Source organism: Sceloporus occidentalis, unplaced genomic scaffold (genome assembly GCF_023333645.1).
Source record: "Sceloporus occidentalis isolate IW3139 unplaced genomic scaffold, rSceOcc1.0.p SCAF_172, whole genome shotgun sequence".
Taxonomy (NCBI): Eukaryota; Metazoa; Chordata; class Lepidosauria; order Squamata; family Phrynosomatidae; genus Sceloporus; species Sceloporus occidentalis.
This window is the reverse complement of record NW_028317152.1, coordinates 363,538-381,431: the sequence shown is the minus strand read 5'-3', so window position 1 is coordinate 381,431 and position 17,894 is coordinate 363,538. Positions and strand designations below refer to the sequence as shown.

General features: G+C 39.8%; 1 protein-coding gene across 1 annotated transcript in view; it reads left to right on the top strand.

Moving 5' to 3' along the window:
* LOC149279307 (PH and SEC7 domain-containing protein 1-like) overlaps positions 1-17,894 on the top strand; it is a 166,374-nt gene that overhangs the window by 139,077 nt on the left and 9,403 nt on the right. The window contains exons 11-14 of the mRNA XM_089501329.1: positions 6,948-7,126; positions 7,390-7,460; positions 7,613-7,770; positions 17,596-17,740. Coding sequence (XP_089357455.1) covers positions 6,948-7,126; positions 7,390-7,460; positions 7,613-7,770; positions 17,596-17,740 — 553 coding nt within the window. The remainder of the gene's footprint in view (positions 1-6,947; positions 7,127-7,389; positions 7,461-7,612; positions 7,771-17,595; positions 17,741-17,894) is intronic.

Genomic DNA, 17,894 nt, shown 5'->3' with positions numbered 1-17,894 from the left:
AGTAATCCATGTCCTTAGTCTGCTTGTCTTCAGCAAACTGTTTTCGGTCTTTCTTGTGCATCATCTTTAGAAGAGGCTTCCTTCTGGGATGACAGCCGTGCAGATCTATTTGATGCAGTGTGTGGCATATGGTCTGAGCACTGACAGGTTGACCCCCCACCCCTTCAACCTCTGCAGCAATGCTGGCAGCACTCCATTTCCCAAAAACAACCTCTGGATATGATGATTAGCATGTGCACTCAACTTTGGTCGACCATGGAGAGGCCTGTTTTGAGTGGAACCTGCCCTGTGAAACCGCTGTGTGGTCTTGCCCACTGTGCTGCAGCGCAGTTTCAGGGTCTTGGCAATATTCTTATAGCTTTATGTAGATCCTCAGATGAGGTGCCATGAGGTGCCATGTTGAACTTACCAATGACCAGTATGAGAGAGTGTGAGAGCCATAACACCAAATTTAACACACCTGCTCCACATTCACACCTAAGACCTTGTAACACTAAGGAGTCACATGACACCGGGGAGGGAAAATGGCTAATTGGGCCCAATTTGGACATTTCCACTTAGGGGTGTACTCACTTTTGTTGCCAAGGTTTAGACATTAATGGCTGTGTGTTGAGTTGACGTATTGGCCCGAATTATTATTATTATTATGTCTTGTGGGGGTGCGGCCTATATTCTGGGGTTTAGCGTAGGGCTGCACAGTTCGTATTGCCCGACGCCCAGGACATGCGGTTCCAGTCGCGTTTTCTTTTTCATTTAGCCCTGCTGCGGGTAAGCAGCAGGGTTAGGATCCAGATCCCCCGCAGTGCAGCAGGGGGTATAATAACATATTTACAAAATTGTGAGGGCTGTACTCACTTTTCTGAGATACTGTAACTGATGCTATCTACACCCTTAAAATATGTTTTAGATTTTATGTGGAAATCTTCAATATAAAAAGTGATATCTAAGAAATATGTGGGACTGACTAACTATTATTGGAGTTAAGATAGGATTTAAAATGAAATTAGCATATAACATTAATTTATTTGTGTTGCCTGCCAGATTGGGAGATGGCGAGTGTGTCTTTTATGTTATTTATTTTAAAGACTTCAACTAAATACTGGCTGTTCAGTTGGTGTACTATAAAGATATGTATGTACGTCCTCACATGGGTATGCATGGGACATGTCATGCTACCTGCTGGTACGTTATAGAATGTTTGTTTTTATTTTAACACTTTAACTGGCACATTGTTATAATAGGAATTTGTGATGGTACCTCATTCCTCCTTCACTCCCAGCAGTTTTCTGCAGCATACTCATTCTGTCATTTCAGGGGGATTAGTGATACTGTCACAAAATCTATGCATTCAGCTGCCTTAGTCCTTGTTGCTATGGAGACACAGAACAGATGCTGAGAGCTTATTAATGAGCATCCATTTCAAGTGTGTTTGTGGGAAACATATATAAATTTTCATACTTTCAAGATTTTCCACTAAATTGCACATAGTGAAAGTGACACTGACCATGCTTTTAATGGGATAAGGGTACTCCGGTATACCTATACATTGGAGGAACAGACGTACTTCATATCAGGGTTTAAATTATTTTATATACAAAATCAGTAAATTATATGAAAATGACTAAAGGATTTAGTTATAATGTTTATAAATAGAAATATATCCTTTTATAATAAATATAGATCTCAGTGTCTCCCAAAGGTGAAATTATAAAAAAAAAAAAAAAACTACTTAAATCATATAACATGATGTAATGTACATGTAAAAAACATATACATACATTGCAACAATGTTAATATACCCCCAGTATAGCAGACCAGCTACTTATCAATTTAGGCACGAGAAAACTCCACAAGGGACCACGATCATCGTTGGGCACAATATCAGACAATTCTATGGCTCAAAGTAACATAAAACTGAAGGATCTATTGACAACCATTTGTTTGAAATTAGTCTGTCTTAATGGTAGCATGTTCTACATTAATATTTACATCTAGAAGATTAACCCCTTAACGTCCATCTATGATCACTTTCTTCGCTGAAACGGTGTTGCTGTAATGGCTCGATGTCAAGACATTCAGCAACACCGAGATCGCCATCAGGGACCATGTCTGGCCCCTCCCAGGGGCATCAACATCCCACATATACTGTATGGCGGCAGGCGCCCGTTTTAAAAGGGTTCAGGAGGCGATCAATGATCCCCTTTTCTAAACTTCAATGGTGTCACTGAAATGTCTCGATCACGAAGCATTCAGCGACACCGAAAACTCACCCCAGTACACGCTGTGGTCACAACCGCCACTGCAAGTGATTTTGCCACTCGCAAGACGGTGGCGTGCTTTGTAAAAAAAAAAAAAAAACACACAAAAACTTGGAAAAGTTCACCAGATGGTCTCCAGACCCTCTAGAGAACTCTGACTCCACTTGCAGGTTGAAAACAGGTATTGTATTCAACCATGCAAGTCAATGGAGCCCAGCTTTCTAATCACAATGTGGTTAGTAAAATATTGAAAAATATGGCGTAAATTGGAGTGGCTGAGCTCAAAGATAAGGCATAGGTAAGACTGACTAAAATGGGGAAAAAAGTGCACTTCCCAAATGTGGCCTTTTAACTCCCAAACACCAGACAAATGCATGTATGGTATCACCGTACTCGGGAGATGTTGCTGAACACACATTGGGGTGTTGTTTGATAGTGATGTATACCTGGAGCTATAAATTTATACCTGAAGTACAATATGTGTGAAAAAAAATTACTACCACAAACTGTGGCAAAGGCTGGTGGTAGAATCTCATGCATGGAAAGTGTTAAAATACCAGCATTTGACCAACCTTGGGGGGTAAATTGAATTAGCCGGCTTCAAAGATGGCCCTATTAGGACATGGGGGCAGTAGGACCAGATGTAAAAGTTCCAAGTTAAAAGATGCACATTTCCTAAATGTGGCGTTTTACCTCCCAAACAACCCAACAAACTCATGCATGGGGGGTATAACGGTACTCGGGAGATGTTGCTGAACACATATTGGGGATGTGTTTGATAGTGATGTATACGAGGAGCTGTAAATCCATACCTGAAGAATTAGTGAATGGAAAGTTATAAAATACCAGCATTTGAAATACCTTGTCTAGTTTTAAAAAATATATAGTTTCAGGGGGCAATATGCATTGGCCAGCTTCAAAGATACCCGAAATAGCACATGTGGCAGAATGACCAGCTTTGGGAAAAAATTGTTTTTAAAATAGCAAAACGCTACTTGTACTTACTGCCTGATAACTTGCAGAAAAAAGCAAAAGAAAACATTGGGTATTTCTAAACTCAGGACAAATAGTAGAATCTATTTAGAAGGTTTTTTCATTAGCTTTTTTGGATGAGTAAATCATTTTTCGGGTAAAAGACAGCAAATGTGTTTTTACATTTTTCATAGTTTTTTTTTTTTTATGGGAATCTAGATGATATGATCAAAACAATGTTTTCTGAAGAAAGCCCTTCTTGTCCTGAAAAAACAATATATAACTTGTGTATAAAGTGTTAAAACAGCCTCGGTCCCAAAGGGTACAAAAGGTAAAAAACAGCCTCGCCCTTAAGGGATTAATCTCTGTAGAGATGTCTTGCGATCTATACCTGCAAATACATGATCTGTATGTCTGATTCTGTTTATTTGAGCTACACTTTCAGTGCTGAGTTCACATGTGATTTTCAATTGATCTATACATGCAAAACTGGGTTTGTGTGTTAATGTGTTGATCTATACCTGTAATGCTATGTTTCCATACTTTATTTATGTTTATCTGCAAATATAGGGTTTGTATATCTTATTCAGTTCATCTATACATGCAAGTGCTATTTACATGTGTTGGTTGTTTGATCTATACCTGAACTATAGGGAGTAAGTAAAATAGAGGTATGGCTTAGTGAATGGGGGGATAAAGGGACTCTGGGGATGATTACAGAGGAGAGGACCTCTCAATGTCACGGTAGGGTCAGAAGGAGGGGAGACTGCACTGATTCTCACAGTCTTCCGCTAATCTGCAGTATTTTGGTGTGATAGCAGGGGGAGTGATTGAATGCTAGGGGGTTTGGAGGGGGGCCCAAGGAAATGCTTGCCTAGGGTCCATTTTTTTCCCATATACAATATGTTGACAACAGGATCTAATATTTATTTATATATTAGCTGCAGGGTCTAATATTTATATATACATCTGATCAACGATCGCCTCCTAAACTTCAGTGGTTTCGCTGAAATGCCTTGATCACGAGGCATTCAGCGATAGCGAACTTCCACCCCAGGACGTGCCGTGACCGCTCCGGAGAGCGGGCACAACCGCCACTGCGAGTGATTTTGCTACTTGATTTTGCTACAATGGAGTTGAAAAGAGTTCTCAGGAGGATCTCTCCAGACCCTCCTGAGAATCTTGCTCCACTTGCAGGTTGAATACAGGTACTGCATTCAACTATGCAAGTCAGTGGAGCCCAGCTTTCTAATCGCAATGTGATTAGTAAAATAAAATTAAAAAAAATAGTAAAATGTAAAAAAAAAATTCAAAAATAAATAAATAAATAAAAGGCAAAAAAATATATATTTTTATGAGCAAGTCCTAAACTTAGAGCTTTAGCTTAAAACAATTCTTGCATGGAAAGAGTTCAAATACTGGCATGTTCAATACCCATGGGGTGTCTACCTTTTTAAAAAAAATTATGATTTGACAGGGTTAATTGAATTTGAAAAATGCACATGCCCCAAATGTGGCCTTTTAGCCCCCAAAAACCCGACAAACCCATGCATGTGGGGTATCACTGTACTCAGGAGATGTTGCTGAACACATGTTGCTGAATGCACACAAACAATACTACTGCAAACTTTGAAAAAATGCTGGTGGTAAAATGTGTGTATGCAAAGAGTAAAAATACCAGCATTTGAAATACCCTGGGGTGTCTAATTTTCAAAAATATATGGTTTTATAGGGCACACTAAAATGGCCAAGCTCAAAGACGTATCAAATAGGGCATGGGCAGTGGATCACCAAACGTCAAAGTTTAACATTGAAAAGTGCACATGCCCCAAATGTGGCCCTTTTGCCTCCTAACAGCCAGGCAAACCCAGTTCATACCTGAAGTAAAATGTGTGTGGGAAAAAAAATGACTGCCACAAAGTTTGACAAAGACTGGTGGTAGAATTAGTGCATGGAAAGAGTTAAAATACTAGCATTTGAAATACCCTGGGGTGTCTAGTTTTCAAAAATATATGGTTTGATGGAGTAAATTGCATTGGCCGGCTTCAAACATACTCGAAGCACATGGGAGGAAGAATTATCAGATTTGGAAAAAAATGGTTTTCAAATAGCAAAACGCCACCTGTACTTATTGTCCCATAACGTGCAGAAAAAAAGCAAAAAAAAAATCATAAAAACATCGGGTATTTCTAAACTCAGGACAAATAGTAGAATCTATTTAGAATCTATTTCTATTAGCTTTTATAGATTTTTCAAGTTAGAAAAAGACCTTTTTTTCTAAATTATTCACCATATTTTATACTTTTTTTTTTAAAAGTAAATAATATAATAGAATCAAAACAATGACATCTAAAGAGAGCCCTTCTTGTCCTGAAAAAAAACCAATATATAACTTGTGTGTGTTCAGTAAACGGGAAAGAATAAAATTACAGCTAAACACGAGCAAGCTCAGAAATGTTAAAACAGCCATTGTCACGAAGGGGTTAATAACATTTACGAAAACCCATATAATATAACTGACATTCCATCAGTTACTCTAGAACAAAATAACTGCTTAAATAAAGAAATCTCAGAGAAAGAAGTAGAGTAGAGAAGTAGAGTCAGACACCGGGACCCGATGGCCTAGATTTAAATTAATTAAATCTAGTATAAATCTAGTATAAATCTTGATAAATATGACAGATCCAATTAATTCATTACCCCACTTATTAGGAACAATTGAAGAATATAAGTCTAAGTCCAACTATAAGTTGAATATGTCAACAATTTAATAATGACAAAAATTGACAAAATTCAAACAAAATATAAATTTCAAAAACCCAACTAAAGGCTTTCAATATCTCGGAATAACAATATAGAGAGACTTATGGAGGTGAATTTTATGTCCCTACTAAAGCAAACAAAGAACTGAAAACATGGAAACAACAGGAGATCTTCTGGTGGGGCAGAATAAACATATTAAAATCTTATGTTTTACCAAAATGGACATACCTTTTCCGTATGCTCCCTCTTAAATTCCACTTAGTTGGTTGAGGATGAAATTAAAAACGATGGCTGGTAAAACAAATAAAGGAGGGCTGGGGATGCCAATAATTCAATCATATTATGAAGCCAATGTAATTACCCGCTTATTACAGAAAGACGAAATGAAAAAGAAAGGATGGTGGATACTCGAAGCAGAAACCACACAAATAAGAGCTCTAAAGCAGATAATTCCAATACGAAATAAAATTAAAAAACAAGCTAGGAATTAGGCACAACATTTTAGTTTTTCAACCCATTGAAATAATAGAAAATGAATGAGAAAACAGGCTGAGATGTACTGCAAGGATGTCCTACTACGCTGAGTGAGTAGTAGATAAATGGAATAGTCTCTTAGCAGATGTGGTGGAGGCTAAAAAAGGGAATTTAAACATGCGTGGGATATACATGCCCTTCCTATAGGACCAGACTAAGGACTGATAGGAGTTTAAATACCTTCCATCAGGAAAAATGGGCAGACTAGATGGACCAAATGGTTCTTTTCAGCCATCAAATTCAACATTTCTGTGTTTACAAATGTAAACATTAATACAATTAATTACATTTTTGTTGATTTTTTTTTCCTACACAGTTTTCATAATAAATGCTTACATGGCACATTTGCATATTTTCAAGACATCGATTGCATTATGTTTTTACATAGTTTACTTATACACTTGACTTTTACTTCAACAGAGATGAAGAAGAACTGAGAAGGTCATTGTCAGAACTTGCAGACCCAAATCCAAAGTCCATAAAACGTATTGACAGCTGTGGCAAACCATTCCTGGACTTCTCTCAAGACCCCAACATTACCACTTACAAGTATGGTGGCCTGGTTCGCAAAATTCATGCTGACCCAGACTGCAAAAAAAGTGAGTGCAATACAGTGTAGAAAAAGCATCAATCCGCATTACATTCATTTTTGCAAAAACTCGAAGGTCAGATTTTAAAAAAATACTAATAATAATAAATGAAGTAGTTCGTAGAGACTCCTCCTCTTTTCCCTCCTCCTGGCTCATTTTCCTGTGAAAGAGACTTATGCTACCAAAACTATTTAAGAGGTAATGCAACATTGACATAGTTATGCTAAGTTTGTTTTCAGTTAATGCATTCTTATTCTCTTCCTTACTTACAGCACCCAGAGGAAAGCGGGGATGGAAGACCTTCCATGGCATATTAAAGGGCATGATTTTGTATTTGCAGAAGGTAAAGGTACTTTGGCTAAGGAGCTAGCTGTATCTCAGGGAGTAAAGATTGCTAGGTTATAGCAGATGGACTGATTGAGGAAAATCTGAGAGGATTTTTAGGGTTGAGAAGGGTAGGCTTGATTAGTACGTATCATCTTGTTTACATTTTAGGAGGAATATAAACCAGGAAAACCTCTTTCTGAAGAAGATTTGAAAAATGCAATCAGCATTCATCATTCTCTAGCTACCAGAGCATCAGATTATAACAAAAGGCCAAATGTTTTCTACCTACGGACAGCAGACTGGAGAGTATTCCTGTTCCAAACACAGTAAGTTCCAATAACTTTTGCAGTCAATGTCTACTCTAGTCACTGCTGAACTTTACGTGTTCTGGATATTCTTATCATCAATACAAGTTGCACAAGCTAAAACCTGCTTTTTTCCCTCTTATTTTTAATTTTCATACACTCTCCATGCAGTTGCTGTTTTGTATATATTTGTGACCACAATTGTGAACCGCAGTTTTATTAAGTACTTCTGTGCTTATACTGTGTTTATTTATCAAAACTGCCATGGGAATTTTATTGTATTCTAAATAATTGGATCATCACTATTTGGTGTATAAAGTATATTTGCTGTATTTGGCAAATCTACATATTTTATGATTATTATTATTATTATTATTATTTATTACAACTCATAGAGCTGTACAATGAGTAGACAGAACATAACAAGTAGTATATACGATACCAATTTGACTTACAGAAATAACAGGTGAGGAGGGCCCTGCTCAAACAAGCTTACAATCTAGAGGGAGTAAAAGGGCCATTGGTAGGGATGAAGCAGCCACACTACTAGTAAAGGTGAGCTAAAGGAATATGGGAGGGCCAATGTGGAGCGTCTTTAACCCCTTCGTTCCCCTATAGACGTACCGGGACGTCCAAAAAACGCCCACAAAGAAACCCCTATGGACGTCCCGGTACGTCCAGCCCTTCGTGCAGCGTCAGGGACAGCCTGGACTCCCCACTGACAGCAGAAGCCGGCTTTGCCGGCTTTCTGCTGTCCGATCGCCTGTAACAGCTTCCGGCATGAAAGCCGGTAAGCTGTTACACTGTAAACTGCCCGATCGCGCAGTTGCAAACGCGCGATCGGGCATTCCCTTCCGGGTTGCGTCACTGCTGACGTAACCCGGAAGGTCATCGGAGGACAGGATATCCACCGCAGGGGATCCCCGATGAGGCACAGAGACGCTACGATCTCTATGCAGGTCTGTGAGGACCTGCATAGAGATCACAGTGTGATCGGTGCAGGAGGATCGAGGGGAGGGGAGTGAGAAACCATCTCTCTCACTCCCCCTCCCGTCCTGTAACAGAAAAGCTGAAGAAAAAAAAAACGGTTAGTGATTTAAAAATAATATTAAATAAATCATTAAAATAATAATATAAATAATACTAAAAAAAATGATAATGTGAGCTGTGATGTCACTGTGACATCACTGGCATGTTCAGGAGGTCCCTAGGAGGACCTCTTACCATTACTGTGTAAAAAAAAAAATCTAAAAAATAAAAACAAAATTTAAAAAAATTAAAATAAAAAAAAAATATATAAAAAAAGATAATAAAAAAATTCTTAAAAAAACCTTACATCCCATAGCCCTAGCATAACATCTAGCCAGTATAACCCTCCTGCCCCTGTTCACAACCCCCAAACCCGTTAAGCCATAGGCATAAAAATTATACAAAATTGTACACCTAATAGCACCCTGGTGCTGGGAAAGTCTGGAAAATCTATATAAATTAGGTATTTCTGAAATCAGGACACCTGAATTGATAAACTTGGAGGAGATTTTCCATTACTTTACCTAATTTTGTTAGGATTCAGAGGGAAAATGTAAAAAAAAAATTGTTTATTTTTCTAATCTTCGCTAGTTTTTACTAAATTTCTCATTCTAAATTTTCAGCTAATCATCCAACTATGGTATCAAAAGAAAGCTCTATCTCTCCTTGAAAAAACAATATATAGTTTACATGGGTACACTATTCACAGGAACAGAGAATAATCGCTAAACCGACATACCCCAAAAATGGCAAAATTGCTCTGGGCTTTGAGGTACCAAAAACCCCTGGGATTGAAGGGGTTAAAGAAGTGGGTTTTGACAGATCTTTTTGAAGGAACAAAGGCAGGAGTAAACAGATTTGCTGGGGGAGTGCATTCCAGAGAATAGGGGCAGTCCTTAAACAATCTTGTTAGTGCGCATGAGAGCATGTAGAGGAAGAAGGAGATCACTGGATGAGCAGGGGGAACGGTTAGGAGTGTATTTATAGATGATTGAGAAAATGTAAAAAGGGGAACCGCTGTGAAGAGCTTTGAAAGTAAGAGTCAGGATTTTGAAGTGAATCCTGAAGCTCACAGGCAACCAGTGAAGAGACTGACAGAGGGGAGAGGTGTTAATAAAGCGATCGGAGAGGAAGATAAGTCTGGCAGCAGCATTCATGGTGGATTGTAGAGGGGTGAGACGCTTAAGAGGAAGACCAGCTAAGACAGAGTTACAATAATTAAGGTGGGAGATGATAAGGGCATGGATAAGAGCCTTAGTGGCATCCTGTGTTAGGAAGGGACGGATGTGGGCAATGTTTTTAAGATGAGACGTCAGTTTTTAGAGACAGACTAAATGTGGGGGGGTGAACGAAAGGTCGGAGTCAAGGGGGACACCAAGACAGCGAGCATGAGGGGACGAGAAGATGATAGCACCATTAACATTGAGGGAAACTGATGGGGGAGGGAAGATGAGAAGTTTGGTTTTGGAGAGATTGAGTTTCAGGAAATATGCTGACATCCAGGTAGCGACAGACGCAAGGCAGTTAGTGATACGATCTAAGACAGAGGGAGAGAGATCAAGAGAGGATAGAACGATCTCAGTGTCATCAGCATACTGGTGGTATTGAAAGCCAAAGGGTGTGATTAGTAGACTTGGGCACCAGGGGGCTCTTCGTGTTCGTCTTTGTACTCGTCTTCGGAGAAAAAAAAACCTTCGTATTCCGCGAATATTCGCCCGTTCCTGTCTTCTTTTCGGGCGAATATTCGTGGCCATTCTTCGTGCTCATTTCATCTTCGTTTCCTCCCGGCTGCGTAGCAGAGGTTAATACGGGGTTAAGAACACATCGGAGCAGCAGCAGCATATGCGTTCGCACCGTGAAGGTACGTGAGTGCGACTCTATTGGTCGCCGGAAGGGGGCTGGTCTGGCATCAACAAATGAATTGCAGAACTGCAGAATGCACCTCATTCGTTGATGGCAGACGAGCCCCCTGCCGAAACGACCAATAGAGTTGCACACACGTACCGAGGTGTACTGTACACAAAATGACCTAGACAAATGCTCCAAGGAACTTGGCCTCCTTTTTATCATACAGTCACACATCCATAGATGTTTAATAAAAGAATAGGGATTATTTTACATTTTTAAATTGATTTTGGACCACTTGTAATACATGCCTAACATTTGCTACCTATTTATAATGGCATACTTTGCAACAACCCAACTTTTACTGGACAGGACCTGAAAAAAGCAGGACTGTACACAAAAATGTTGGGTGTGTTGGCAGGTATGCGAATGGAAAAATGTTGGACAAGAACTAAAAAATAGCTTAGGGTTAATGTACGGTTATTTTTAAGATTATTAGCAGTGCACTGTTTTGGTTAAAGATGTATTATGTCTAAATAATAATTTAATTTTAATGGATTTATTTAATTTTATTTTAAAGTTATATTTATTATTATTTACTTTATTATATTTATTTAATGTTGTAGTGCTACCCTACCCAGCTATACCTATGTGCACTAGCATACCTAGTTTAGTTAAATTTGATGGGACAGGAAAAAAGCAGGACTGTCCCTGAAAAAGTTGGGTCTGTTGGCAGCTTGCTGACTGATTGCTGATCAAAAAAGAACACAGCACTTATGTGTCTGCACTCACTAGCCCAACAAGTTCACTTCACTGATGGACTGAGGTGAGCAAAACAAAAGAAATAAAATGAAATATTATTAATTAAGAAAAATTGACTTGGTCTCTTGCTGTTGCTAAAACAAAGCACAAACTATAGAGCTGCAGCACCAGTACTAATAAGATTAGCTGAACTATAAGCTAGTAGTAATTATTAATTATATCTAACTATAGTATATATAACTGGCAAATATATAATTTTACATGTATTCAATTATTAATAATATATTCTATTAAATTATTTATAAATTCTATTATTTAATTTATTTAAGCAGGACAGGCAGTAGGCACTAGTGCCAGCCCAGGGCAAGGCCACCTCAGTGCCAGTGAGGCACTGGGTGCACTGTCAACTCAACAGCACTACACAGTTGATGACAAATGAAATAAAAAAATTATTAAATTAATAAAATTATTATTATTAAATATTATTAATTCAGTAGAACTGAAGTGAGGAAGAGTACACTGTGAGAAATGGCAGGCTGAGGCTTACCAGTCTCACACAGAACAGAACAATCTCTCTGTAATGCTCGGATGCAGCACAGCAGTGTTGCCAAGCAGTCACAGCGAAAAATGAATGGATCTCTCAGGCAAGCTCTGGTCTTATAAAGGTGCTTTCAGAATTCAAAAAACAGCAGCACAGGCATTGGACGAGACCCTTAGCGTGACGTCAGAAGAGTGAGCTGATTGGAGAGACGAGGATCAGCTCGCTCCTGTTTGAAATTTTGGCGGCTGCGCGGCAAAAACTAACTTCGTGGTTGTGAGTCTTCGTCTTCTCCTACGTTTTGCCGGCACTGTATTCTCTTCGGCGCGTCTTCGGCACGAACAAAAAAACGGCCTCTTCGTGCTTGTTTACATGTTCGCCCGAAGACGAATGCTCAAGTCTAGTGATTAGTTTGACAAGTGATGAAGTGTACAGAGAGATCAGAAGGGGTCCTAGAACTGAGCCTTGGGGGACCCTGAGAGAGTGAGGGTCTGTATTACTGGACACAGAGACACTGAAGGTACGATCAGAGGGGTAGGAAGTGAACCAGTGTAAAGGAGACCAAGAGCATGAAGAGTTTGAAGGAGAAGAGGGTGGTCCACAGGGTCAAAAGTAGCAGAAAGGTCCAGTAGGATTAGCATGGAGTAGTGACCCTTGGGTTTAGCAGTGAGTAGATCATTAGTAACTTTAGTAAGGGTGGTTTCAGTGGACTGTCGGGGGCAAAAAACTAATTGAAGAGGGTCAAGTAGGGAGTTAGAATCAAGAAACATAGTTAATTGGGTATAAACAATTCTTTCAAGAAGCTCGGAGGCAAGAGGAAGTAGAGAAATGGTACGGTAATCGGACAGATAAATTTGGTCAAGGAAGGGATTGTAACGATGGTAGCATGCCTGAAGGAGGATGGGACAGATCTAGTAGAGAGGGAGAGGTTGAAGATTGTGAGATAGAGTAGGGACATGAGTAGATGAATGGGAAGGGATCTGTTCAAGGGGACATGTGGTTGGACAAGAAGAAAGAAAGAGCAGGTACATCTTCTTCAGTGACAACAGATAATTGATTTAATGTAGAGAAGGAAGAAGAGGTCAGTGGTTAGGAGGACACATAGTCAGAGGGAGGGTGAGGGCTGGTTGGGGACTGCAGATATTTCATATCTGAAGCTTATACTTTCGACTTTATTATTGAAGTATGTGGCAAAATCAGAGGCATTAAGGTTAGTGGAAGGGGTAGTAGGGATAGGTCGAGGAAGGGAATTGAAAGTACTCAAGAGTTGTTTAGCGTTATGGGACAGGGAGGAGATGAGGGAGGTAAATTAGGTTTCCTTGGCTAGGTTGATGTAACACTGCAGTACTTACCTTCTCCCACCCAAACCGCCGTCCTTCTGAAGTCCCTCAATGCCAACAGCTGCCGCCAGGATCCTCGGACACCGACCCCATGGTCTCTGGCACTTTCTGGCGCGCATGAGCCCCCTGTGGCCAATATTGGCTGTACGGAATCATGTTTCCTCCTGGATCTGTACAGCCTCTTAAAGGGTCATGACACCTATGCGTTCCAAGCCTCCATTTCGATCTTGGGCAGGAAATTCAATCTCAAGGACTATTTAAACCTGGTTCTTATGCTAGATCAGTGCCTGGGATAGTGCCTTGTGCATTTGGATGAGTCTAAATAAACTTTTTTGCCTCTGACCCTGGCTTGTATTGACATTCCTGCATTTGACTCAGCATGCTAGTCAACTATCCTGTCCTCACTTATCCTTGAACTCGGCCTCGTGTACACCTACGTCTTCAGAAAATGTATCTCTCGGGTTTGTTAGGCTAGTGTCCGGATCTGCCCTAGAACCCCAGTGGATGATACCAAGTTCCTGCACTGCTGGTCTTCTAGTTCTGACAGTTGAGAGCAGAGTAGTTAGAATGTAACATTAATTTATATTGATTTATTTATATGAGATTTCTGCCAACTATGTTCACCAGTGTGGGAACAACGTCATAGGTGTCAGGTTACAGTAGTGTGCCAGGGTTGGAAATGTGAACGTCTTGAAGAGCGAGTAGTAACTGGGTCGGATAGCATGGAATTCAAATGAGGAGAAAGAGATTGAAGGAGCAGAGGGAATACATTGAAAGGTACATTATGGGGAGAGTGGGAGGCCTACCCCACCACCCTTTCTGTCATCAGGTCTAATTACCTTCAGAAGTCACCTAATTAGTTAAATAAAGTCCACCAGTGTGCAACCTAATCTCAGTATACATACACCTGTTCTGAAAGGCCCCAGCATCTGCAACACCACTGAGCAAGTGGCACCATGAAAACCAAGCTCTCTTAACGTGGCCGTGGACAAAGTTGTGGGTACAGATCAAGTTTGGATTATACAAAAAATATCCAAAATTTTGAACATCGCATGGAGCACCATTAAATTCATTATTATGTAATGGAAAGAATATGGAACCCCAACAAACCTGCCAAGAGAGGACCGCCCACCAATACTCATGGACCAGGCAACGAGGGCATTAATTAGAGGCAACACTTCTGCTCTAGGATCCAAAAATACATTCACTGGCCACTTTATTAGGTACAGGGTTGGACCCCCTTTTGCCTTCAGAAATGCTTCTATTCTTCGTGGCATACTTTCTACAAGGTGCTGGAAATATTCCTAAGAGATTTTGGTCCATATGGACATGATGGCATCACACAGTTGCTGCAGATTTGTCGGCTGCACATCCATGATGCAAATCTCCGGTTCCATTACATCCCAAAGGTGCTCTATTGGCTTGAGGTCTGGTGACTGTGGAGGCCATTGGAGTACAGTGAACTTATTGTCATGTTCATAAAATCAGTTTTAGATGATCTTTAGATGAGCTTTGTGACATGGTGTATTATCCTGCTGGAAGTAGCCATTAGAAGATGGGTATACTGTGGTCGTAAATGGATGGATATGGTCAGCAACAATACTCAGGTAGGTTGACAAGTTAAAATGATGCTCAATTGGTAGTAAGGGGCCCAAAGTGTGCCAGGAAAATGTGCCCCACACCATTAGCAGCCTAAACTGTTGATACAAGGCAGGATGGATCCATGCTTTCATGTTGCTTACGCCATAGTCTGACCCTGCCATCTGAATGACACAGCTGGAATCGATTCATCAGACCAGGCAACGTTCTTCCAGTCTTCCATTGTCCAATTTTGGTGAGAGTGCAAATTTTTGCCTCAGTTTCCTGTTCTTAGCTGGCAGAAGTGGCACCCAGTGTGGTCTTCTGCTGCTGTAGAAGGTTCTGCTTCAAGGTTCGACCCATACTTTGGTTGTAAAGAGTGGTTATTTGAGTTACTGTTGCCTTTCTGTCATTTTAAACAAGTCTGCCCATTCTCCTCTGACATCAACAAGGCATTTTGGTCCACACAAATGCCGCTCACTGGATATTTTCTCTTTTTCAGGCCATTCTCTGTAAACAGTAGAGATTGTTGTGTGTGAAAATCCCAGTAGATCAGCAGTTTCTGAAATACTCAGACCAGCCCTTTTGGCACCAACAACCATGCCATGTTCATAGTAACTTAAATACCCTTTATTCCCCATTCTGATGCTCGGTTTGAACTTTAGCAAGTTGTCTTGACCACGTCTACATGCCTAAATACATTGAGTTGATGCCATGTGATTGGCTGATTAGCTATTTGTGTTAACAAGCAATTTAACAGGTGTACCTAATAAAGTGGCCAGTGACCCAAGAACAATACAGAACTGACTAAAATTAAGTCTGTACAAATCTGAAAAGGCCCAAGTCAAACTGTAATACATACAGTATAATCATATGATTAATATAATATGATACTAACCCTCATTCATTATGGGGTGCTCAGTAGGGGGACATCACAGAGTAGATATACAAAAGTACTAAGACCTCATCACTGTGAAGACTATGGATAATAATGTTGCATGCAGTAGGGGGTCACTTGAAGACACAAAACACATGTAGAAATGCCAAACGTCAAATAAGCTAGTTTATTTTAAACCATTAATATAGAACAAAAGCAACTGTACTACTATGAAGTAAATTGTCTGCAGAGGCCCCTTCATTGCATACAGGAACTTCCTATACCAAGGAAATTACAGCACATGAAATTCTGTGTGCCACTTTCCATCCAAGTGCCAGTTTACTAAGTGCCACTATATAGGAGTTCACCAAGGAGGACAACAAGGAAGGACAAAGAGGAACCTGGTGGCTCCCTGCAATCAATATCCCACATAACTGTCATCAAGTACTGCCTACTGCTTATTGTGTTTGCTCCACCACCATTCCATTCCCATCACCATCTTTCTCGAAATACCATGTTCATAACCTTGTTTCTTCTTTCACTTTCATCTATTGGCTGGCTCTCTCCAGCCACCAGCACCTCCATACTAAGTCTGTATTGCTCCCTCACTGTTTTCTTCTTTCATCCCAAGCACTTTTCAACTTCACTTCCTCCCTTTCCCCTACCTCCCATCACTCCCAGCAATGTCTCTGCTCACTCAAGTCCTATTCCCGCCTTCTCTCACTCTCTCTTATTCTTCTTTTTAGCAGCTCCCTAACTCCTTGCCCTCCTTTGGTGCTCCCTTCCCTAGCCCCTCTCAGTCAGCATTCCAGAAACTTCAACCCATCTTGTCCACATACCCTGCCGCTCCTCCTTAATCCATTTTACCTTTGCACTCTGGAACGGACGTTCTGTGTGTAACAAACTAACAGCCTTACATTACCATTTTGCTTTTAGTTCCCTGCACCTTCTCGCTCTAACTGAAACCTGGCTAACCTCTTGTAACACTGTTTTTCTCACTGCCCTCTCTACTACAATTCCACAATACATATGGACGCACCACTTTTCCTTTTTTTCTATTTTATTTTTTTTTTTAAGTTATTTTCTTAATTTAATTTCACTAATTTTGTCCATTACATTAAATCCAAATAAAAATCCATTTTAATTCCAGTTTGTAATGCAACAAAATAGGAAAAAAACCACGATGGGTTAATACTTTTGCAAGGCTCTGTAAGTGAAAGGTGAGTCCAAGAGGTGCCTAGCAGGGATGGGACAAAATGTATGTAAGGGGGAGCCATTGAAAATATTTCCCCAAATTTTGTTTCCGAATGCAAAAATCACTCCGAATTTCACCTGAACTGAAAGGTCAGGAAAGAAAATTCATTGTCCAAACTGAAACAAAAACTGAAAAAACTAAAGACAATCAGAATCTGGGATGTACTTGTGTGGGACAGCGATTTGTACACATCTTAGACCCTGCCTTTTCACTCTGAAACAAAAATTAGTCCGAATTAATTTTTTAGCTTCTCATAAATTTAGTTTTCTCTGTATATCACATCAACCACCTTCCTATACAAATATACTGCTGAATTTGAGAGAGATTCATTTGTATACAAGGTCAAATTGACATCAGGAGATAACCGAGGCTAAAGAAAAAAAAATCTGCTTAATTTGAAAAAATCCTTAACAAGAGTCCGGAGTGTGTCGTTTCTTCAGGTGCCAGTTTATTAAACGTCTAGATTACAACTAGCAAGCAGCATTGTGCACTGTTGAGCATAATGACAATTTGTGTCCTTTATGCATTTAGTTTATTTTAGGATTAATGAAGACTATATCTCCATCTCAGATTTAAGTTTAATTTTTTTTCACAAAATTTCTGAATATGCACTCTATTTCAGGAATTCAGAACAGATGCATTCATGGATCACTCGGATCAATGTAGTAGCTGCTATGTTTTCTGCTCCACCTTTCCCAGCTGCAATTGGATCACACAAGAAATTTAGTCGTCCTCTTCTACCAAGCACTGTTACCAGACTTTCCCAGGTAAATGATTGCTGCTGTGAACATTAAGACTAATAAATTGCATTATGTTTTTTGTTAACTTGTCACTATTTAATAATTTGTAGTACTATTGGGACACTGACGACTATAAAGCTTTTCTATATGCAGGGCTAGTTATTAGAGGTAGTTCTATGTC